The sequence below is a fragment of the Cyberlindnera jadinii genome (genome assembly GCF_001661405.1).
Source record: "Cyberlindnera jadinii NRRL Y-1542 unplaced genomic scaffold CYBJAscaffold_1, whole genome shotgun sequence".
Classification (NCBI taxonomy): domain Eukaryota; kingdom Fungi; phylum Ascomycota; class Saccharomycetes; order Phaffomycetales; family Wickerhamomycetaceae; genus Williopsis; species Williopsis jadinii.
This window is the reverse complement of record NW_017963652.1, coordinates 962,612-983,080: the sequence shown is the minus strand read 5'-3', so window position 1 is coordinate 983,080 and position 20,469 is coordinate 962,612. Positions and strand designations below refer to the sequence as shown.

The 20,469-nt window shown below is 43.4% G+C and overlaps 13 protein-coding genes across 13 annotated transcripts; 8 read left to right on the top strand and 5 right to left on the bottom strand.

Annotated features, from left to right (window-relative positions):
- Window positions 1–97: 97 nt before the first annotated feature.
- Window positions 98–2,377, top strand: CYBJADRAFT_165490 (uncharacterized protein). The gene has a single exon (XM_020214065.1). The coding sequence runs from the start codon at window positions 428–430 to the stop codon at window positions 1,973–1,975; it is 1,548 nt and encodes a 515-aa protein (XP_020073198.1). The 5' UTR covers window positions 98–427; the 3' UTR covers window positions 1,976–2,377.
- Window positions 2,378–3,184: 807 nt separating this feature from the next.
- CYBJADRAFT_170619 (dual specificity phosphatase ibp1) lies at window positions 3,185–3,592 on the bottom strand (the record flags this gene model as incomplete). The annotated part of the gene is made up of 1 exon (XM_020216135.1): window positions 3,185–3,592. One exon carries the CDS (start codon window positions 3,590–3,592, stop codon window positions 3,185–3,187), a length of 408 nt encoding a protein of 135 aa, XP_020073197.1.
- A 769-nt stretch (window positions 3,593–4,361) lies between these two features.
- On the top strand, window positions 4,362–6,176 carry ARO10 (phenylpyruvate decarboxylase ARO10; the record flags this gene model as incomplete). The annotated part of the gene is made up of 1 exon (XM_020216134.1): window positions 4,362–6,176. The coding sequence occupies one exon, from the start codon at window positions 4,362–4,364 to the stop codon at window positions 6,174–6,176; it is 1,815 nt and encodes a 604-aa protein (XP_020073196.1).
- Window positions 5,972–8,208, bottom strand: AFI1 (Afi1p). The gene has a single exon (XM_020214064.1). The coding sequence runs from the start codon at window positions 8,074–8,076 to the stop codon at window positions 6,199–6,201; it is 1,878 nt and encodes a 625-aa protein (XP_020073195.1). The 5' UTR covers window positions 8,077–8,208; the 3' UTR covers window positions 5,972–6,198.
- A 145-nt stretch (window positions 8,209–8,353) lies between these two features.
- Window positions 8,354–10,315, top strand: YRA1 (RNA-binding protein YRA1). Its single transcript, XM_020217936.1, has 2 exons — window positions 8,354–8,682; window positions 9,711–10,315. Exons 1-2 carry the CDS (start codon window positions 8,431–8,433, stop codon window positions 10,113–10,115), a joined length of 657 nt encoding a protein of 218 aa, XP_020073194.1. The 5' UTR covers window positions 8,354–8,430; the 3' UTR covers window positions 10,116–10,315.
- COI1 (Coi1p) lies at window positions 10,243–10,753 on the bottom strand. Its single transcript, XM_020214063.1, has 2 exons — window positions 10,618–10,753; window positions 10,243–10,511 (listed from the first exon to the last, which is right to left on the bottom strand). Exons 1-2 carry the CDS (start codon window positions 10,707–10,709, stop codon window positions 10,277–10,279), a joined length of 327 nt encoding a protein of 108 aa, XP_020073193.1. The 5' UTR covers window positions 10,710–10,753; the 3' UTR covers window positions 10,243–10,276.
- A 254-nt stretch (window positions 10,754–11,007) lies between these two features.
- CYBJADRAFT_122141 (mitochondrial carrier) lies at window positions 11,008–11,970 on the top strand (the record flags this gene model as incomplete). The annotated part of the gene is made up of 1 exon (XM_020212402.1): window positions 11,008–11,970. One exon carries the CDS (start codon window positions 11,008–11,010, stop codon window positions 11,968–11,970), a length of 963 nt encoding a protein of 320 aa, XP_020073192.1.
- A 92-nt stretch (window positions 11,971–12,062) lies between these two features.
- On the bottom strand, window positions 12,063–13,043 carry ORT1 (Ort1p; the record flags this gene model as incomplete). The annotated part of the gene is made up of 2 exons (XM_020216133.1): window positions 12,063–12,914; window positions 12,987–13,043. The coding sequence occupies 2 exons, from the start codon at window positions 13,041–13,043 to the stop codon at window positions 12,063–12,065; spliced, it is 909 nt and encodes a 302-aa protein (XP_020073191.1).
- Window positions 13,044–13,664: 621 nt separating this feature from the next.
- On the top strand, window positions 13,665–14,933 carry CYBJADRAFT_165483 (SDR family oxidoreductase). The gene has a single exon (XM_020214062.1). It carries the CDS (start codon window positions 13,919–13,921, stop codon window positions 14,744–14,746), a length of 828 nt encoding a protein of 275 aa, XP_020073190.1. The 5' UTR covers window positions 13,665–13,918; the 3' UTR covers window positions 14,747–14,933.
- A 106-nt stretch (window positions 14,934–15,039) lies between these two features.
- Window positions 15,040–15,530, top strand: CYBJADRAFT_165482 (uncharacterized protein). Its single transcript, XM_020214061.1, has 2 exons — window positions 15,040–15,263; window positions 15,465–15,530. The coding sequence occupies exons 1-2, from the start codon at window positions 15,107–15,109 to the stop codon at window positions 15,521–15,523; spliced, it is 216 nt and encodes a 71-aa protein (XP_020073189.1). The 5' UTR covers window positions 15,040–15,106; the 3' UTR covers window positions 15,524–15,530.
- Window positions 15,531–15,728: 198 nt separating this feature from the next.
- On the top strand, window positions 15,729–16,618 carry CYBJADRAFT_165481 (uncharacterized protein). The gene has a single exon (XM_020214060.1). It carries the CDS (start codon window positions 15,773–15,775, stop codon window positions 16,361–16,363), a length of 591 nt encoding a protein of 196 aa, XP_020073188.1. The 5' UTR covers window positions 15,729–15,772; the 3' UTR covers window positions 16,364–16,618.
- A 1,352-nt stretch (window positions 16,619–17,970) lies between these two features.
- CYBJADRAFT_165480 (NADH dehydrogenase [ubiquinone] 1 beta subcomplex subunit 7) lies at window positions 17,971–18,299 on the top strand. Its single transcript, XM_020214059.1, has one exon. The coding sequence runs from the start codon at window positions 18,014–18,016 to the stop codon at window positions 18,242–18,244; it is 231 nt and encodes a 76-aa protein (XP_020073187.1). The 5' UTR covers window positions 17,971–18,013; the 3' UTR covers window positions 18,245–18,299.
- A 58-nt stretch (window positions 18,300–18,357) lies between these two features.
- Window positions 18,358–19,602, bottom strand: CYBJADRAFT_165479 (GATA-type transcription factor). The gene has a single exon (XM_020214058.1). It carries the CDS (start codon window positions 19,426–19,428, stop codon window positions 18,568–18,570), a length of 861 nt encoding a protein of 286 aa, XP_020073186.1. The 5' UTR covers window positions 19,429–19,602; the 3' UTR covers window positions 18,358–18,567.
- Window positions 19,603–20,469: the final 867 nt, after the last annotated feature.

Below are 20,469 nucleotides of genomic sequence, written 5' to 3'. Positions count from 1 at the left end.
AGAATGTGCCTTGCTAAAAGCTGGGAAAAGCAAATTTAGAGGGAAAAAGAACAAAAAAACACACAGTCGTTAGCGCGTGCGAGCCCGGGGTTATGAAGCACAAGGAAGCTTGGTGATGGGCTCCGTGAGGTAGTCCGTGTTTCGTTCTACATGGAAGTCTCCATCATTGGCCATCAACTCGTGGCAGATCGCTGATTGACCTCTTCAGGCTGTTACAAGATGGTCCTACTGTACAGGCCCAGAAGGGGAAGTTGGGCTTGAACCGTGCCAACCGAGAGAGTCGGCATCATAGCGTTGGCAGCGGCCGAGAAGCGATGAGCCGCTGAAAAAAAAATATCAACAGTTGAAGGAAAGAAGCCCTTGGCAATTGTTACAGACCTTGAAGGCCCCGCAACGAGTCACAAAGGCAGCGAAAAACATCGTCTTCATGTCCACGGTGCGATTGGTTTTGCTCAACTTTGTCTCACTGTGCGCTAGCGCAGCGTCGTCTATTACAATCACCGCCAATGCGGTTGATACACAGCCCGCGGTGATCGTAACGGCATCGGACCACGCTTTACCAGCCTGGAAATTGGCGCTTTCAGTGGTTGGGTTCATATGGTGGCTGGTGATGATTCTCATAACGTACTACGGTGTTGTGGAAATTGCGCTCAAGTTCAATTCTCCAAAATGTATACCCGAAGGCGTACGGGTCGAGAATGACATGTCGATACCAGACAACGAAGAGTTAGAAGGTGTGACGATCATCAGGCCCATCAAGGGCATTGACAGTGAAATGGAGCTGTGCTTGGAGAGTGCACTGCTACAGAGATATCCGAAGCACAAGTTCCAAGTGCTCTTCTGCGTTGAATCCCCATCAGATCCGGGAATCCAGATCATTGAAGAGCTGATCTCAAAGTATAAAGATTCTGTTGATGTACAACTGCTCATCGATCAGGACTACGAGTCGAACCATTCTGGCCCGAACCCGAAGATCAACAACTTGACAAAGGGATTTAAGAACGCCAAGTTTGACATAGTCTGGATTATAGACTCCAACGTGTGGGTCAGTCCAGGAACGCTTCTCAGATCAGTTTGCGCCTTGAAGAGATCAACTGATAATGGTCGAAGAACATCAAGACAAGTGAAACTGGTGCACCACGTTCCACTAGCCGTTTCCATCAAGAATGCATCATCGCTCAACTTGGGAGCAAAATTGGATGAGATGTTCCTACACACGTCCCATGCAAAGTTCTACGTGTTCTTTAACAAGGCATCGTTTGCACCTTGTGTCAATGGGAAATCCAACATGTACCGTATAAGTGATCTTGACAAAGCCGTCGAAGGCATTGCTCGTGGCAAAAACAAAATTATAAATAACAGTCCACGTATTGCCAAAGCCGCAGAGAGATACTGTGGTTCAAAAGGTGAAGGTATTAGGTTCTTTGCACGTTACATCGGTGAAGATAACATGATTGGAATTGCCCTCTGGGATTACGGAAGAACTGCCATGACAGGCGATGTTGTTGTCCAGCCAATCGGTGGAAGTGTTTCAAACACACTATTGGACTACGTGGATAGAAGGGTCCGTTGGCTAAGAGTCCGGAGATATATGGTTTTAGCTGCCACTCTCTTGGAGCCAACTACAGAGAGTGTTCTTATAGGGGTATTTGGATCATTTGGAATCTCCAATCTGTGGCTTGAGGGAAACTACATGGTTTCCATATTCCTATTACATGAGATCGTGTGGTGCATTGTAGATTGGAATCAATCGTCAATGTTGCATGAACACTCGAGCAAGGATAAGCTCAGCATATATGATCCTCCTTTCTTTCTAACGCAGGAAAGACAGCCTTTTATTCAGTGGCTCTTCATCTGGATCATTAGGGAAATACTGGCGTTACCCATCTGGATCATTGCCATGTGCGGCTCCCAGATTGACTGGAGAAACAGACCATTCCAGATTAATTCAGATTTGACTGCTGAAGAGTTATGAGAGTGCGAAATAGCTATGGTTCTCTTGAGTTGATCATGAATGATTGAACGTGCACTTCCGTTATACACTCCCCGTTATAGATATCAATGGTGTATGCTTTCTGGCTTCGTAGCAGAGATACAAGTATAACGAGGAATAGAAGCGTGGCGTTGTCTGATCTTCCTGATTCTTTTACTTCTTCTAGCTCAGCAAGGATTTTGAAGTGACCTACTTCGATGTATGCCCTTTTGCAAATCGCCTTAAACTAAGACTTGTCAGTTCAATATAGCTGTAATATGCTGTGACTTCGGTCAACTGCGATAAATGACCACCAATATCGATCAAAGCACTCTCCAAAGTGTGTAATCTTGAGTAAAGCTGCATAGGGACTAGTCTCAGCGTCACGGTCAATGGAAGGCTCCAGGCCTAATCATAGGTATCATGCGTATGTTATGCGTAAAATATAGCAGTTTAAAAATAATTTCGTTTCAAAATTAACCATATGTGATGCACCCTTATGATAGATCTTGTTGATAAATGAGCAATACGGGACGAAGGACTATCTGGTACATCCGTTCCTAGACACGGGGAGTAGATCAATTATAGTAGTAGGTGCGAGTAATCACACAGTCGATTATATTGAAGGTATCACTGCATTTAGTATCGACTAAAGACGGAATGCCTTATTCGTACAGCTAGTGGTTCCTAAACTTCGAGTTTGGAGGTCATAGCTTTTGATTGACGATATGAACAGTAGATCGAGCTGTCGAGAGACAGGGCACATGTAACCAATCAATGATCTATGCCTATGCAGTGTTCAGTAGCAGGTGAGCATATGTATCTGGAAATCAGCAGAAAATCACATCAACAAATCACAGCCTTCACTGTCCATGTCGCATTGATATCTCGTGCCCACAAGTGTGTATGCTTTACATAAAAACAGCATGGACCTTCTAGACTATAAATTGAATTCCGAAGCCTAGCATCAGATACCAAGTGCAGAGTAATTACGATGGAGTAATTCGAGTGAGGTTGGAGGTACGAAATCGTCTTTGTCACTCCTGGCCCTCTCGACATATGTATGGTGTATGTATGCAGTGATCATCAGCCAAGGTTTCATGATATTAACGTTCAACAAGGGTGGGAGAGAGGTTGGCAAACACAGAGTAGAGCAGAACTCTTTTCAGTTTGGCACATTGGTATCAATTTGTTGCTAAAACTCTTCTGAATTTACGGGATTGGCTCCATCAATGAAGGATCGTTGCCGTAGAGTTCATTCCATCTCTTCAGCCCGCCTTGTAAAAGGTAAATGTTCGGAAGCTTTGTCAAGTCGTCCTTTGCTTCTGTATTCAACAGTAAGTACCTTATCAGTTTGCGCGCACATCTTGGTCCGCGTATCTGGCTTCTCATACAGTGGATCACAAAGGTATCAACCCCTGGAGTGTATTCACTGATGATCTTTGGGATGTTTGAATCAAACTCATTCGAGGGAATGTTTATCGATCCCCTGACACATCCATATCTGTAATCAGGGCCTCTCACGTCAATCACTAGGAAGCCGTTTTTACCAGAATGGATCCAACTGGCGAGCGTTCTTGGCTCTAGCGGCTTTATCAGAGCCTTGTACACGTTATCCATATGTTCCGCAGAGCCCAGATGGTGGGAAATCTTACACCAATGACCTATCTTGGTCAACCTTACTACCCAGAGCGTATTGCACACAAGCGGTGATCAACAGCAACAAAACAGTTGACTCAGAATCACAGTTCTCCCACAACTATGGCACAAGCGCTGTCTATGGCGCCCCGTTCTATCTGATATGTGCCTTGAATGATAGGCATTTTCAGCATGTAAACACCGAACTCGAAACACAGCAACACACACCGTTATCATGTTTCGGCTCATCACGGTGCGGCCCGTACCAGCATATACAACTGCGCGGGACGGGCCGGAAAAGGACAACAACACGATCGTGCCTTTTCAGAACCCATCAATAACCGAGATCCCCGTCTTTGTGTCAAACTTCTCGAGCGCGTCGGGTTGAGCCACAGAGTTTTTCCTACAGTTCTTAAGCACACAAAGACAAAGGGCCTTCTCCCAACGGGACGAAGATCAAATGTTGAACGGCGTTCCTGTGCAGACTAAAAAAGAAGCTTTTAGTGTACTCGGTTAACGGTGGCATTCCCCCATTTTCTGTGGTAGTTAAGGGCAAATTTCGGTCACACAAGGTCATCGATCAACGACGTTCTACGCTATCAACTGTGTGTATGCACGCGTGTGTTTGGGGTGTAGCGGTTTGAGGTAAGAGAGTACACACAAAAGTATTTAAACAGTAGAAGAGCGCCACCTTTTGTTAGTTTGAGGTGGTGAGTTTGTCTCTGAATAAAGATCTCATATTCGAACATCAATGGCTCCTATTGCGCAAACCATACCGACTACAGCGGGATCTCCTCTGACTGAATCCTCTACTCTCCCATTTGGAGAATACCTCTTCCGCCGTCTACACCAGGTTCATAAAGTCAAGTCAATCTTTGGTGTGCCTGGTGACTTCAACCTCTCCCTGTTGGAGCACTTGTACAAGACTGATTTGGAATGGATTGGAGGTTGTAACGAGTTGAACGCTGGCTATACAGCAGATGGTTACTCGCGTTATAACAACTCCCTTGGTGTTGTGATTACCACTTATGGTGTTGGTGAACTCAGTTGCATCAATGCAATTGCTGGCGCATTTGCAGAGAATGTTAAAGTCCTTCATATAGTTGGAGTACCGAGTAGAATGGCCATATTTGATGAGCAGGAGAAGAAGAAACACTTGCACCATTTGGTGAACAACATTGATCCGTTTGCTGACAGTGATAGATTCGTTTACACCAAGATGGTTGAGAATATCACATGCGTATCTGAGATTGTGACAGATGCAACAACAGCAGCAGATCAAGTGGACCATGTCATCAAGGAAATCTTCAAAACGTCAAGACCTGGTGTCATTTTCTTGCCAGTGGACATGAGTGATGTTCCAGTGGAGGCTTCAAGATTGACTCTGGACCCTGCTGACCGCTTCCATATAGTTGAAGATCAAGATCCAGCTTTGACTAATAAACTTTCCACAGTCATCTTGGAGAAGCTTTACAAATCAACAAATCCAGCGATTTTGGCGGATGTTCTAGTATCAAGATACCATGACGGTGTTCCTCTCTTAAGAGAGTTTGTTGACAGGGCAAACGTTCACAGTTACACAACATTTATGGGGAAATCCATCTTGGATGAATGTCATCCAACGTTTGTGGGTGATTACATTGGATTGGAATCCAATAAGGGTGTTAAGGAGAACCTTGAAGACTCTGACCTTGTCCTCTTCTTCGGACCCCATTTGAATGAAATCAACACTGGTCATTATTCCTTTGATCTCCAAGAGGGACAGTTGATATTGCTTCATTCTGATTACATAAAAATTGGCTCTGAGGTATTCCGTGGTGTTAATTTTGTCAATGTGTTGAGACAAATGTTGGACATCGTTGATGTGTCGAAGATTCCAGGTCCTAGACCTGTTCCTTTTGAAGTTTCTCCACGTTATCCTCATATCCCATCAAGCGCATCCATATCACAGTCTGTATTACTCAAAAAATTTGAATCGTTCTTACGTACAGGTGATGTTGTTGTTTGTGAAACTGGCTCATTCATGTTCGGAATTCCTGACTTCCGTTTCAAGACAGATGTCACATATATTGCACAAGGCTTCTACCTTTCCATCGGAATGGCATTACCATGTTCTGTTGGTGTGGGTATTGCCCTCAGAGACGAAGGTTCAGGTAGAAGATTGATCCTTGTTGAAGGTGATGGATCTGCACAGATGACCATCCAAGAGATATCTGCATTCCCGCACTATGGGTTAACACCAATCATCTTTTTGTTGAACAACTCTGGCTACACCGTGGAGAGAATCATCTTGGGAGAGGAAAGGACTTATAATGATATCAAACCATGGAATTGGAGCAAGGTATTTGAACTCTTTGAATTTGGTAATCAGGGCCATTGCATTTCAAAGACGATACATAATGAAGATGAATTGGAAAGAGCAATGGGTGAGATTGATTTGAACACAAGCAACTTACAATTCTTCGAAGTGATATTAGACAAGTTGGATTGTCCATGGAGATTTCATCACATGAATAACTACAGACTCTTCCCATTGGAGAAGAAGATTGGTCTCACACTTAATTAAACCAGTTATTAGTTGTCAAAATTCACGGTTGTTTAAGTTTTTCCTCTAGTAGAATCCTTACAAATGGGTTCAAACGATGCTCTAAAATGATTGTCAAGGAACTTTTCTTCAATGTCTGGTAAAGCTCTAGAATGCGACTTTGCAGTGCTTGATTTTGAATCATGATTGGTTTAAACAATAAGCTTAACAAATTCTTATCCGTTCCAAAATGTTTGCTCATGTCAAATAGCAAGTCATGAGGAGATTCAACAAAACATGGAAAGATTTCACACATGTAGAGAAACATCTCCAATCGTCCCTTTATAGCACTTGTGACAAAGTCAGTGAAGAATGAATAAAAGTATGAATATTGTGAAATTGCCTCTTCGCTGTAGTCATTTGATTGTATATGCTTAACGAATTGATTCAAAATGTCCAAAAGTCTTGTTATCTTAAAGTCAAAAAACTCATCGAAAATGACAATGTTCTTATTCCTTGTCAGATAGTAATCTCTCAAGTTTAATTCGTTCTGTTCAGTTTCATTTCTTGCAAGGATCTTGAGTATTTCCCATATGTTGAATCTTTGAAGAGAGATCCTTACTGTGTTGTAGTCATGCTTCTCTAGCAGCAATTTTTGGATCAATTCCATGAAATCTCCTGTCTTTGGGAATGCAACTGGATGGATATCTAAGGAACCAGAGACGGTGATTTCGGAAGAGTCCAAATTGTAAAAGAAGTCAAAAAAGTTGTCATAATCTTTCAAGATGATGTTATTAGTTCCAATTATTTTTGTGTTCTTTGTATGCTCGTTGAACTTCAATAGCTCTTCCCAGTTGACAAGTTCTATCAAGGGAAAGTATAAGATCTTGTCGTTGTGGAAGTACGACTTATCAAAGCCATTGAGGAAGTTTGATAATGTCAATATGAACGAGGTGAGAACATCTGAGCTCTGATTGGAGTATATGACAATGTTGAAGTTCTTGTAATCCACCTTGTTGAGATGTGAAGATAGTATGTATAGGAATTTGAGAATATGGCTTGAGACGTTCAGGTCAGTGATTATATCTGAAGGATGTTTGGTAAGATCAAAATTGAAAGGAATTTTTGCCAAAATCGAATCCTGAGGCGACAGGCTGGTAACGTCATAAGAGGAGAAGAATTGAAGCACACCATTCTTGTATTTAGCCTTCGGAGTATTTGATGAGTCTTCTTTGAGACTTTTCAAATACGACAGTATGATTGTGTTGTTGAATTCGTAATTCAAGGCAAGTACATTGTGAAGGTGTGCATTACAACCCATATAGTTATTCCACAGAGAGATGTCAGTGGAATTGACAATGTTGAAGAGCGCCGTAAGGTGAGACAGCTGTGGATCCAGTATATATGATTGAACTGTAGCTGTTATAAGATGCTTAAAAAGGAAGAAATTTCTCAGTGGTGTTCCTATCGCAATCGACCTTATGGCCCTTCCCCTTTCGTTCTGACTTGACTCGACAGAATGCGTAATGTTGAAGAAAAAAAGCATATCATCGTCATGCGATACCGGTTCATAGATAGTGTTTATTGACCCCAATTGCAGATTGTCCAATCTCAGGCTATCCTCCTCAACCATATCCTTCTCACTGTCGGGGAGCAATCTGTAGACGTTGGACGAATCTTTGTAGAGCACGAATACAGAGTACGAGTACTCGACATGCTCACTGCTTGAAGGAATCATCAGCTCCGCCAGAGAGCCCAGTTGATCCTTGAACCCAGGTATCTTCCGAGGTATCTGGTGCTTAACCACAGCTCCAATACGGTTGTCAAACTCTGCACCTAAGACATATTTTGCGATGGGACTCTGGCTGACACATGTGAGCTGGTTCCTTATCTCGGGCGATAACGCTCGAGATTGCCGGTAATGGGACGTCCTCGAGCTCATATCATATGCTTTAACCAGCACACCACGTATACTTCGAACAAACGGCTACTTGCTCCTGTTTTATTTGCACTATTATGGGCCTGCTCCCATGTCAACATTCCCAGTCGTACGGTGCTTCTCTGTGTGGTAGCGCTCAAAATTCAAGGCGGTAAGAGAGATTACCCGGCCTTTGTATTGGAGAGGCAAAAAATACGAGAAGAACCACAAAAACAAAACACCAAAAAAGGCCCGCATCCCACCCCCCGTTGATGGATCTCAATATTTTTACCCGCCGCCACTTGTCCTTTTTTTCACACCAACAGAACACCAACAACAATCAACAAATAAACAAACAGCAAGCGGATAACAAAAACGATGTCTTCAGCCCTCGATCAATCTCTCGATGAAATCATTGCTTCTAAGCCAAAGAACTCCGGCGCAAGAAAGCCTCGTGCTCCTAAGGCCAAAGTGACCAAGGCGGTTCAACAACCAAAGAAGGCAACTTCAAAGGCTGCCAAAGCTGCTAAGGGAGCCACACCAGTTGCTCCAGACGTTTTGTTTGCGTCTTATGCTACAAAGGTTGTTGTGTATGGTCTTCCAAAGGATATCAAGCAAGACGCTATCAAGGTATGTTTTAGTGTGTGAAGGAGATGGGACGTTTCACGCTGTGTGTGGGGGGAGAGAAAAGGAATATTGATGAAGTAGTTGATAGTTTTATTGTAAAAATGTTGACCACGATGAACACCTTCATGAATTTGGAATGAAAATGCATGTTTCTGAATGCCTGAAACATTGCGCCAAAGAAAGAAAAAAAATTTAACAACTGAAGCTGAGTCTTGACAATTAGGATGGGTTTTGTATGGTGGAAAGGGTGAATAAGCCTCTTATCTGCTTGAACTGTATTTCCAATTGAAGTACTCGATGAGCTGTGTGTGTTTTTTTCTTCTTCTTTAATATCGTCTGAGAGATTCCCCAGAGGAAGTTTATCTCTCCGGACGTATATTTCTGTCTTTTTTTTTTTACTACAGTATCCAGTGCACTCTTCTACTTGTTTCCGTGGTCTGTATACATGGATTTTGCACTATGGTGAAATGTTTGAATGCAATCGTGTATGTTGAACATTGTCAACAAAAGAGTGGATCTTATAAATACAGATCGTATACCATTCACCTTAACAAGAGACGTGAATTGTCTGACTGTTTGTTAGTGTGGTGCTCATTGGCTGGATTCCAATGTGTGGTTAGGATCGCAGAAAATTTAAAGATTCATCTGGATACTTAAAGAGTCTTTACATGGACATCTCTTCAGTGTTTTGTTATACTTAATATTGGTTTTTTTTTCTACAAAAAAATCTTTATAAGTTTTGAGGGCTGAAGAATCAATGAAGAGAATGAACCATAAAGACTCACCTACTTCTTATCACTGATATCATTGCTGATAAACTGATTCAAAGCTTTTACTGATGTATGCGCTAGCACTGGAGGCACGGGTAAACGACCGTCATGACTACCTTATTTTCTTCAATTCATTCAAGTGTTTGGTGCTACTCTACCTTGAGGCTATCAATTTCATCCATATATGTTCTTCCCCGTTCCTATCCAGGGACAGAATGTTCCTGATTTTATATAATGACTTTTATGACTAACGATATTTAGGATTTCTTTTCTTCTGAAATTGGTGGTGTTCAATCTGTTGTGTTGTCATATAACGAGAAGGGTCATTCCAAAGGTATTGCTACCGTCAATTTCAAGTCTTCTGTCAATGCCAACAAGGCTGTTGAGAAGTACAACGGTGCACCAATCGATGGTAAGAACAAGTTGAAATTGGAGTTGATCATTGATCCAACTAAGAAGCCATTGGCCTCGAGAATTGTTGCCAATGTGACTGCAGTTTCTGACAAGAAGAAGAAGCAGAGTAAGGAGACTCCAAAGAAGGCCACTTCCAACACCACAGATGCTCCAAAAAAGAAGGCTAAGAAGGCAAGAGCAAAGAAACCTGCTAAGAAGACTGTGGAACAGCTTGACCAAGAGATGTCTGATTACTTCGAGAAGAAGGATTAAGTTCATCGACGTTCAGGGTTATTATTGTGTATTTTATATTTCGTTTTAAATCTATTGCTTCAAAAGTGTTTTTTCTCTCAATCTCATGTTGTATTTCCATCGCAGTATTTACATGGTTCAGCATATATGTACATATAATGTGTAGTAGATGTCATCACAGCCTATTTGTCCTTATCACTACTCTTGAACCAATTCATGTCTAGAATTCCAGATATTCTATCGCCTTGTTTTCTAGTTTGGTACGCATTCGGAGCAGCTTCATATTGTGACTTTCTCTTGATATCAGGGGAAGGCTCAGGCAACCCAGGTTGTAAACGGGCAATATTCGTCTCACTCTCATCATAGGTGGTGAAGTGGTCAGGTTGGAATGTCTTGTCACGTCTCTTGTTGATGGTGCTTGATGGGCAAGTTAGTGAAAATGAACAAGCATTGCTTCATCTCATTTCCTCCGTCCAAAGGCCGAGTAGAGGAGAGCGTCTTTACGTCGCACGTATTTACTCACGTCTTCACAAGGTACATTCCACCTATAGCGATGGAGCATACAAAGCCAAAGTTACTGAGGTTCTTCTTGATCGTTGGTGACAGCTGTGACATTTCCTTACGTGGCGATACGATACGCAGTGCTTTAATCGTATTAAGTATCACTTACAACCTGTTTTGATTTTGAATTTTTTTTCCGCTATTTGCTTTCTCCCGAGGAACAATGGCCAAATTGTCAGTTTCTGTCCTCGCCGGTGGTTTTCCCCTTCTGTTCGCTCGTCCTCTGCCGCTCCTCCCCCCCCCCCCCCCCCCCCCCCCAGCCGAGCTTGCGCAAGCATTGAAAACCTGGAGAAAAGAGTACACTTTTCCAACAAATCACCCTTTGAAGGGACGAGAAGTGTACTTATTAAGGATGGCTGATAGACTGGAGGTTGATCCTGCAACGCACTCTGTTGCTGCTGGTATCGGCGGTGCGTTGTCTATGGCTGTGACTTATCCATTGGTTACACTCTCAACACTGGCACAGACTAAATCTGAAAAGACTACCGGCAGTAAACAAGGGGAGGAGGCACAAGAGGAGAAGAGGGTTTCCACACTGGCTGCAGCAAAGTATCTGTTGAAGAATGAGGGTATCCTGGGGTTCTACTCTGGTTTAGAGAGTGCGATCTATGGTGTTGTGTTGAACAACTTGGTGTACTACTACTTCTACGAGGCGCTGGCCAAATTGATACTGAATCGTAAGAAGAAGGCCAAGAATGGGCTGACACCGGTTGAGAGCATCCTCACAGGTGCTATAGCAGGATGCATCACTGTGTTCTCAACAAACCCAATCTGGGTTGCCAATACCAGAATCACAGTCAAGGGCAAGGGTAACAAGATGTCCACTTTGAGTGCGCTCAAGGACATCATCAAGACTGATGGAATTAAGACACTTTTTGCAGGTGTTTTACCAGCTTTGATTCTTGTTCTTAACCCAATAATCCAGTACACCATCTTTGAACAGCTGAAGAACTTGATCAACAAAACAAGAAAGGGTGGCTTGACATCAACGCATGCTTTCTTTATCGGCGCATTGGGTAAATTGGCCGCTACCGGCTCGACTTATCCTTACATCACATTGAAGGCACGTATGCACTTGAAGGATGAATCTGAAAACAAGCCAACAACTATTTGGGGCTGGATGAAACAGATCTACCAACAAGAGGGCATTCAAGGCTTTTACAACGGTATCAGCGTTAAGCTTTCACAGAGTGTTTTAACTGCTGCATTCTTGTTCTATTTCAAGGAGGAATTGACAAGTTTGAGTGCTAAAATGTTGAGAGTGGTTAGAGCTCAGCACCAAAGAGCTAAAGCACTTCGTCTCGTCAGAAAATAAACATATTTGATCTTATGATATCTATATATTGAAAGAATCTATTCTATTAGAGTGATGATTGGACATTGAAGAGCGATCTCTATGAAAGGCTCCTAGGCAAATATTTTTTTCAACTCTTCGTATGTGAAGAATATGACAGCATTTGAAGGAATGGCCCGTATAAGCGTGATTCCCAACCCTCTATAAAAGATTGATATGCCACCATGTCTATAAAGATCCTTCGCAGCTGATATAAAAGTCAGATGTGCCTCTGGGTTGATGATACTGCTGGTTTGCATCTTACTCTTTATTGTATCTGCAGGGAACAGAGACAGGTTATATCCAACACCTGCAGAGGCACCACTTATCAAAAGCTCTGGCACGGAATTCGTGTCCTTTGAAGTTGGCGTACGTTTCAACCTCAGCTTCTTCAGCTCAAACGAGACGAATTCATAAACTCCAAACCAGGCAGCAGATCCTCCACACTCTCTTAACAGGGTCCCTGTTTGACCATGCCAAAATCCAGCAAGTCCACCTGTTCGCCAAACTGCTCTGCAGAGTTGGGTAATGGACGATGTCTTATTGGAGTACAGACTCTCCACTTGCATCTTACACTTGATGAGTTCAATAGGTGTTAAAACGTACGATGCAACTAGCCCACTGATTCCACCACATAGCACAAGATAAGGAATCGTTAGATCGTCTTTGGTTTGCAGTACATGTTTCTTTATGGCAGTCTGTGCAATATTGTAAGATACGAAAAGAGTGGCATTCTCAGCTGCTGCGCCGACAATTGGCGAAGAGATACCTCTGTAAAACCCTACAATCCCTTCCTTCTGAAACGTCTTGCGGATGCAGTCCCATGCCCCTGCGAACTTTGGAGGTTGATCATGAGGCTGCGACTGCAATCTCACCTTGACAGTATCAAAGGGATACTCAATGGTCTTTCCAGTACATCCCGACAGCTTGAGTCATGCCTTGTTAGTGGTTGTTCTGGCTTCCATCAAATTTTGGGAGAAACAGACAAGGGTACTCACTGATCCAAATAGAATATCCTGTAGAGAATCTGCCACGGAGAAATCAGAGTCAGCCATTTGTTCTCAGGCCCTTGTGAACGTGTGAGAAAGATCCACAGCACACCAAAAGTTCTAATCTCTATTGCTCTAAAATGAACTGTGTGTGTGTATCACCGAGAACCGCACATTTTTCAGCAGTACGAAAATGGTTGCTTTGCGGAGAAATTTTTCGTTCTTCTGCCTCCTCTCTCTCCGCCTCCAAAATCGCCCGCTTGCGACTCGGAGACGATGTGCCACCCTCCACGGGTGAAGCAGTTGAAGTGGTTAGAGCAGCTGAAGCGCACTGTCTGCCTGGCCTGCTTCCAACGAGGAGAGTCAATTGGGGAGGAGGCGGTGGTGTGTAATGTTGAGGGAGGTGTAAGCGTAGGTAAACCGGAATGCCAGTTGGCTGTACGTTGTAGTTGATGTGTTATGAACAATTGGTGGATCCGGCTCTATGTCTTTGGCATTAGGAGAGACACGTTCGTCATACTGTTGGCTATAGGAGCTGATTTTCAGCTCTATAACTTCCAGGAGCCTCACAGTCTGAGTCCCTGGCCCAACAGCACCTTATGGTTGACGGGGAATAATCACCAAATGGGGCTCTTCACGTACTCCGGCTCATATCAAACACATGTTGATATAGCCAACCGTTAGGACGAACCGGATAAAATGATTGCGTTCTATGCTAAAATGTTTTATCGGTTAGCCGAAATTCTAATTCACACAGGCTATCTAAGCAACATTACGTCATCAGGACTGTAAGCCTTCATGGGAAGAATGCATAGCAAATTAGCAAAGAGGAATCTCAATTGATATAAAAGGTGACGGACCGTCCGCATCTCTTGTAACGACGTGCGTGTTGTGCTTGACTCAGATTTGGACATTGCATATACAAAGAGATAGTAGAAACAATGGTTCAAACATTGGCAACTAGACTTGAATGTCCGCAACCGGCGCCCCAATTACCGGACAACGTTATGGATATGTTCTCATTGAAGGGGAAAGTGGCCTCGATAACGGGGTCCTCCAGGGGAATTGGCCTGGCAATTGCAGAGGCATATGCGCAAGCCGGTGCTGATATTGCCATTTGGTACAACTCTTCACCAGCAGACGACTTAGCTCGTGAAATCTCGACAAAGTACGGGGTCAAGTGCAAGGCGTACAAAGTGTCACTCACTAACTTCGATGAAATATCAAAAGCTGTTGCTCAGCAAGTTGAAGATTTCGGTACAATTGATATCTTTGTTGCTAATGCTGGTGTTGCTTGGCAAGGTGGTGCTCTACTGGAGCAAGAAGGTGATGATATGTGGAACCACGTATTGGACTTGGACTTGAACTCCATATATCACTTGTCAAAAGCTGTGGGGAAAATATTCCAGAAGAATGGCAAGGGCTCGTATGTCATCACATCTTCCATGTCTGCTCATATCGTTAATATTCCCCAATTGCAAAGTGGATACAACGCTGCAAAAGCTGCTGTGCTACACTTGGCGAAATCTCTCGCTGTTGAGTGGGCCGGGTTTGCTAGGGTAAATACCGTGTCTCCTGGTTACATCGGCACAGAGCTCACAAAGTTTGCAGATGAGGATCTGAAGAAAGTATGGTGGTCTCTAACACCTATGGGCCGTGAAGGTTTGCCTAAAGAACTAGTTGGTGCGTATCTCTATTTAGCGTCCGATGCCTCAACGTTCACCACTGGTACGGACATTAAAGTCGATGGAGGCTATACTGCACTGTGATTGGACTGTTTCGGTTAATGGAGCTTTGTGTAACATATTATGTGGTTCTATTGTTGACATTGGGGTAAATGGAGTGTGTGTGCTTTGTGTCAATTGGTATTTAACTAAGTAAAGAGGAACAAATAAGTTGTAATAGTGAGCAATACACAGATCAATTGAACAAATTATAAGATGCAAGACATATTAGAGAGCTCAGGCAAGGTTTCTCAAAAGATGAGAACCGGCTTTCCAACGCTGTACTATGAGAACTATACTTTTTATGCGATAGATTCTCAACAGTTAAGTGATAAAGATGGGATAAGTGGACGTGACACGAATTCGAAAGACTGTGAACCGTTTAGTGTACCAGCAAACCAAGACATGCTCAATAAGGATCTGACACACGTAAGCAGCTGCAAATCTATAGAATCGGCAACGAGGACCTGTCTTTCTCCCGTATATGAAGAAACTCCAGATGGTTCCAGAATATGTAGTGGCTCCGAATCAATACCAAATGTGTACTCATGTTATCGATCATCTGCATTGGATAGGTTGGTCAGTGATATTTCTCAAAGGCTTCTAGATGCTATTCAGCTACTAAGAATGGGTCTTGCATGGGCCAATGAAAGATATGGTCGTGAACAAAACGAAGAGAGACTACCGTTGTTACCCCAACACTATGGGGAATCATATCCATTTGCACAGCAGAACCGAACAAGGAAAGCACTCTACTACTTACCTATCGTTATTGGTCTCTTGATGTTATTGGCGGTGTATATTTCCAGCTACAACAATTAATATACTCTGGTGGCCAAATGAGGTCTTTTAACCACCTGAAATAACTTATTCAACTGATAAAACTACCATTAAGACCTTGAGCTTATGCTTACTTTGATTTGTAATACATTACGTAATACTGCTGTCATTTTTCAACGGGCAAAGACTTCCACGGCGCGGAAAAAAAATTCAAAAAACTTTCAAGCTCATCGCTTTGCGAGTCGCTAAGGACCCATTCATTATTTACTTCTGTAATAGTCGGTGAGCGAGATGTCAATGAGCATAGAGAGTAAACATAAGAAGTTCCAGGATTCTGATGATCTGGAATTCCACACTGCGGATGAGGCCTCAGACATCAACGTGGTCTCTGAAGATGAGGACAGCGATAGTGATGATGCACCAGAAGAGGAAACCATCTCCAGTGCGGCACAACAGTTGAAGGAGAAGGAAAGGATTGAGAATGAGCTAGCTGCTCGTGAGCGTGAAGCACTGAAGGAGAAGAGACGACTACAAGCGCAGAGATTTGCAGAACAGGCAACACTGAAAAAAGAAAAGCAAAAGGCACTTGAGCAGAGACAGCTTATAGAACAGAAGCGTGCTGAAGAGGCCCAAAGACTTCGTGAAGCTAAAAAAAGAGATAAGGAGTTAGAGGAGCAACTACTCATGCAAGAGCTTGAGAAACAAAGGGAACGTGAAGCTAAGCTTCGACGCTTACAATTGCGTAAAAAACAAGAACAAGGTGTTAGAAAGGTAGATGGTTTGAAGGTTAAAGTACTGGGGACCAAGGCGAAAGTGACAAAGGTGGCCAATAGAGATCAATTGCTGAATAAAAGAAAGAAAATACTCAACAAGCGCCGTTAGATTGCTATCTCAGCAGTGTCGCTTGTGCAAATACTAATATTTTCTATCTTACATCTGCATTTAACGTATATGGGGCCTTTATGCTGCTACTTACACGACATGAGAGGGGTCATGGAGCACAGGTGTTCTTCCAAGGAGGAGACATCTATTGAAGAATAGAGAGTTTTGTATTTAATATCTATATTCCCATGATCGGCGAGTATGATTGACTAAACCCGTGTACACTTGGACCAGGCTATATTCGTGAGACCGTCGTAGTAAGACACTATTTTGCTTTTAAGAGCCTGTGCAGAAGAGATTCAGAACAACTATGGTCCCTATTTCCAGGCACATGGGAGTCCAGAAATGGTTCGTCTAAATTGCCCAATTTTGGGCCCACAATGGATGCACAATAGCACGATTGGAATGGTCAAAGATTGACAATTCTCCTAACGATCATGAGGTTATTCCTATTTTGTAAGTTACTCAAGATACATGATATAATTGGTGAACATGTTTTATGACATCAGAGCAAACCTCTGAGGCGGCCGGACCTAATACTGGGCTATGTGAAGTAAAGCTCTCAGTTTAACTGGTTGAATGAGTACTACTAACCACTGCTTACAGCTTGTAACTTCTACACATTTATGCCCACATCGTGATAGATGCAAACAGTCCATGTCATGTGTAAGTGTTCGAGATATACGATATGTTATCCAATTAACAATTCACGGTGCTTCTACACACATCAATCCGGTGTGTTTGACGCACTGACCAAGAGATAGAGCATCTCTACACGTTGAAGATCTGAATACCCATTTCTTGTAACAGAACTACAAAACACGCGCCCCCAGGCATTAACGGAGGTCTTTTCCCCTAATTAACTAGGTGGAGAGGATGCACGCTTAAACCCAAGCACTCAGAAAGAACTCCAGGCATGACAATGCACAGATGCCTGAATCATCTCGCCTGGTGCGCCAGCATTGAGTACAGATGTATAGGGTAGACCACGACGGGACGGAGATCTGTTGGAAGCCGTTTGACAAGAATGGAAACAGGTAACAAGGAATGAGCATTTTAACTGTGGAAACACGCCAAACCAAGGACAGTCTCAACCATTTGGGAGGCGACACTCTGAAGCAAAGTGGCTATGGTAAGGCCAACAGACATAAACAGAGAATAACAAGCAGACGTCCCGGACGCTTGGTATTGAGCATACACCAGACATCAGACATGGTATTTAAAACCTTAGCTCGCCAGCAGATGTTCGAGACAGAATACATCGCTCAACATTGCGTACCATGGCACCCTCCAGCTGTCCAAAGTACCACAGCTGACAACAGTGAAGACGGGGCTCACGTCTCACTCCACCACAACTTCGCCGAGGCCTACCCACCAGGCCCAAATTGGGTTAACCCATCCAACGTTCTCTGGTCAACCGGTCCAAGAACGATTGCTTCTGCGTGAGTTTACGCACTCGCAAACGCGCTGTGCGTCCCCAGTGATGTTTAATAAAACGAGTTCGCGGTAATTAGAAGTGGTTATGAGCGCGCGCGGTTTGTTTATCCATTTTTCACGAATTTTGTGAATTTTAAGGGGATGAAGGAGTTTTCAACGACGGTCGTCAACAGCAGAGAACATCACATTCAACGCCGTTATTGATCAACAGCGATGTCATTCCCAGAGCCGCTTACTCACGAAGAACACAAGAAGTACGGGATTCCGCTTGAATACCGTGACCGCTGTGCACGTTTGCTCGTGCCATTGAAAAAGTGCCGTAAGGAGAACCTGTACATGCCATGGACTTGTCAAGAGGAGAGACATTCGTATGAAAAATGTCAGTACGAAGACTTCAAGAGACGTGTTAAGGAGATGGAGGCGTTGAAGTCGAGTGATGCTTAGAGCTTCTGGCTTAGTTTCGTCTCTCTTTGGCGTTGTTCGCTCCATGAAGGTTTATTTATTTATTTGAACGTGGTATCCATGTCGACACTATTTATTATAGCACACGGGGGAGTTGAAGATATGAACGTTGTCCCTTATTCGTGTTTGATCCCCTATTTATTCATCAAGAATACACATACTCAGGTTATATCATGAGCAGTTTGACGGCTTGCTTGCAATATTGTAAGCTGTTTACGTTATAGCTGGTTATATGGGCTCTGTACTTCAAAAGAAATTTTTTATTATACTCTTTTTATTGTCATCACTCAATAGCAGCATATTGGTCAACAATACGCCTGTGTTGTAGCCTGTGCCTGCACCGGTACCGGTGCCATGCCCATAGGGATCGGGAGTGCAATGGGGACTGGGACCTGGATTGTCATTGGTTCGTTTGGCTTGTACTTTCTCTGTCTTCTTCTTCTTTTCTTCACCTCAGTGTTGACAACGGCCAGAGCCGCAGCCTCAGCACCATCTCTTTTGAGAACTTTAGCGTGGAATAACCCACAGGCATTGCACAAAGTACGTGCTCCGTTGGGTCCCTTCCTCCATTCAGGTGTTTCAGTTATTCCACAACGTTGGCACTGAAGGTTTGTATACCTCTTCGAGCGCGGTCGCCGTCTAGTCTGCCCCTGCAACGGATGAGGGTATACACCTTGGATAGGATGAGCACCATTCTGTGCTGGGATAACGTTTACGGGCAGGGAGTAGTGGCGGGGCACCTCTGGGTATACTGGTGCGTGTATTGGTCCATTTACAGAGAACGGCACAGAATAGTATTGTGACCCAATCTGTTGTTGTTGTTCATGTTGATGGTGGTGATGTAGCTGCTGTTGCTGTAGCTGCTGTTGTTGTCTCTGCTGTGAGCTTGGTGAGTGTGAATCTTGCTGTGTAGGAATATGTGGTTGAACACCAGAAGGTTGAGTCTGCTGCTGTGATTGAAAATGGTGCCCGTGGTGTTCAAACGGACTGTAGTTCAGAGAAGGTATCTGAGCAATGGGCAGGACAGTTTGGTCATTTGCGGTTGGACCAGCAATACTGCCACCGTGATGTTCCAGCGCCGGTAGTGATAGTCTCTGTTTATGCTCTCCATATAGAGGTATGGATAATGATGACAATGAGGGTAATTTTAGCGTATTTTTTTGCATTGTTTCCAAGTGGTGAAGGTATTGTTTGATGCCATGGAAGTGGAAAACTTCAATACAACCGGAGACGAGTTGGCAGCTGAGGAAGATAAATTGGCTGTTATATAGATTAGACACCATGCAACATTCCAAAGACGCAGCTGGACTCCCCCCATGTCACCACATCGCCAGTCCCGTTTTACAAATTAATTGTCACAGTTGATGTAGCGTGTGTGCATGCCATCCGTAGATGCAAACTTCTGTGCATTCCTGCGAGGTTGATTAATATACTTCCTAGAATGTACGCTGCGGATCCATGTCTAACATCTCTTCAACGCAAGGGATTCGAATCTTAGATTCAGAAAGAAGAAAATAAAAAGGAATTGGCCCTAGACCCATAGTTCTGGTTTCTCCTTTTAGGTTTATACTGGTGTGGTGTCAAGGATTCCCCCATTTTGGGCCTATTAATGGGATATGAATCGGACTATTTACCTACAGTTGGCTGAAACTTTGCTATTTTTGACCTCAGCGTCACATTCACCTACCAACAATAAACATTCTCAAGGTTGTAAAATGTATCTAGAAGGTATAAGCGACACTACATGTTGTACATGGGCCTCATCGGTGTCCATATCGTCCAGGCTGAATGGTTTCAGCAATTTCAAACGCTTAGAGGGCTTATAAGTTGTACACTGTAGCAGTGCTTGTATACGATCACGTGAAAGTGGGTTTATTGCATGCCGTAGCAGCGGTTCAATCAAACTGTAAGGCCCAGTGTCTTGAATTTACAGGGTATCAAGTGTATTTGTATCTTACTCGGTAGTTAGAAATGAAGGCCAAATATGGTTTGAGTCGGTTACAGAAGATGTCCATTAGCTTCGATTTAGGGAGTCCAGATGCAATAAGAAGGGCCACAGGGGTCTACCTTTGGTATGAGGATGCTCTCTGGAGCTCTTGTGTGATGAATAAATTATATTGAGGTTTCAAAAGTCTTTATGTGCTGATATAGCACCTACTGGGGGTACGTATGATGAAGAATTGCGCATGATCTTTGAATTCATCCAT

Coding starts and splice junctions, on each gene's coding strand:
- CYBJADRAFT_165490 (XM_020214065.1), top strand. CDS start 428: ATGTCCACGGTGCGATTGGTTTTGCTCAACTTTGTCTCACTGTGCGCT.
- AFI1 (XM_020214064.1), bottom strand. CDS start 8,076: ATGAGCTCGAGGACGTCCCATTACCGGCAATCTCGAGCGTTATCGCCC.
- YRA1 (XM_020217936.1), top strand. CDS start 8,431: ATGTCTTCAGCCCTCGATCAATCTCTCGATGAAATCATTGCTTCTAAG. Junction 8,683..9,710: donor TCAAGCAAGACGCTATCAAG/GTATGTTTTAGT, acceptor AACGATATTTAG/GATTTCTTTTCTTCTGAAAT.
- COI1 (XM_020214063.1), bottom strand. CDS start 10,709: ATGTCACAGCTGTCACCAACGATCAAGAAGAACCTCAGTAACTTTGGC. Junction 10,512..10,617: donor GGAATGTACCTTGTGAAGAC/GTGAGTAAATAC, acceptor TTGCCCATCAAG/CACCATCAACAAGAGACGTG.
- CYBJADRAFT_165483 (XM_020214062.1), top strand. CDS start 13,919: ATGGTTCAAACATTGGCAACTAGACTTGAATGTCCGCAACCGGCGCCC.
- CYBJADRAFT_165482 (XM_020214061.1), top strand. CDS start 15,107: ATGCTCAATAAGGATCTGACACACGTAAGCAGCTGCAAATCTATAGAA. Junction 15,264..15,464: donor GTACTCATGTTATCGATCAT/CTGCATTGGATA, acceptor TCTACTACTTAC/CTATCGTTATTGGTCTCTTG.
- CYBJADRAFT_165481 (XM_020214060.1), top strand. CDS start 15,773: ATGTCAATGAGCATAGAGAGTAAACATAAGAAGTTCCAGGATTCTGAT.
- CYBJADRAFT_165480 (XM_020214059.1), top strand. CDS start 18,014: ATGTCATTCCCAGAGCCGCTTACTCACGAAGAACACAAGAAGTACGGG.
- CYBJADRAFT_165479 (XM_020214058.1), bottom strand. CDS start 19,428: ATGCAAAAAAATACGCTAAAATTACCCTCATTGTCATCATTATCCATA.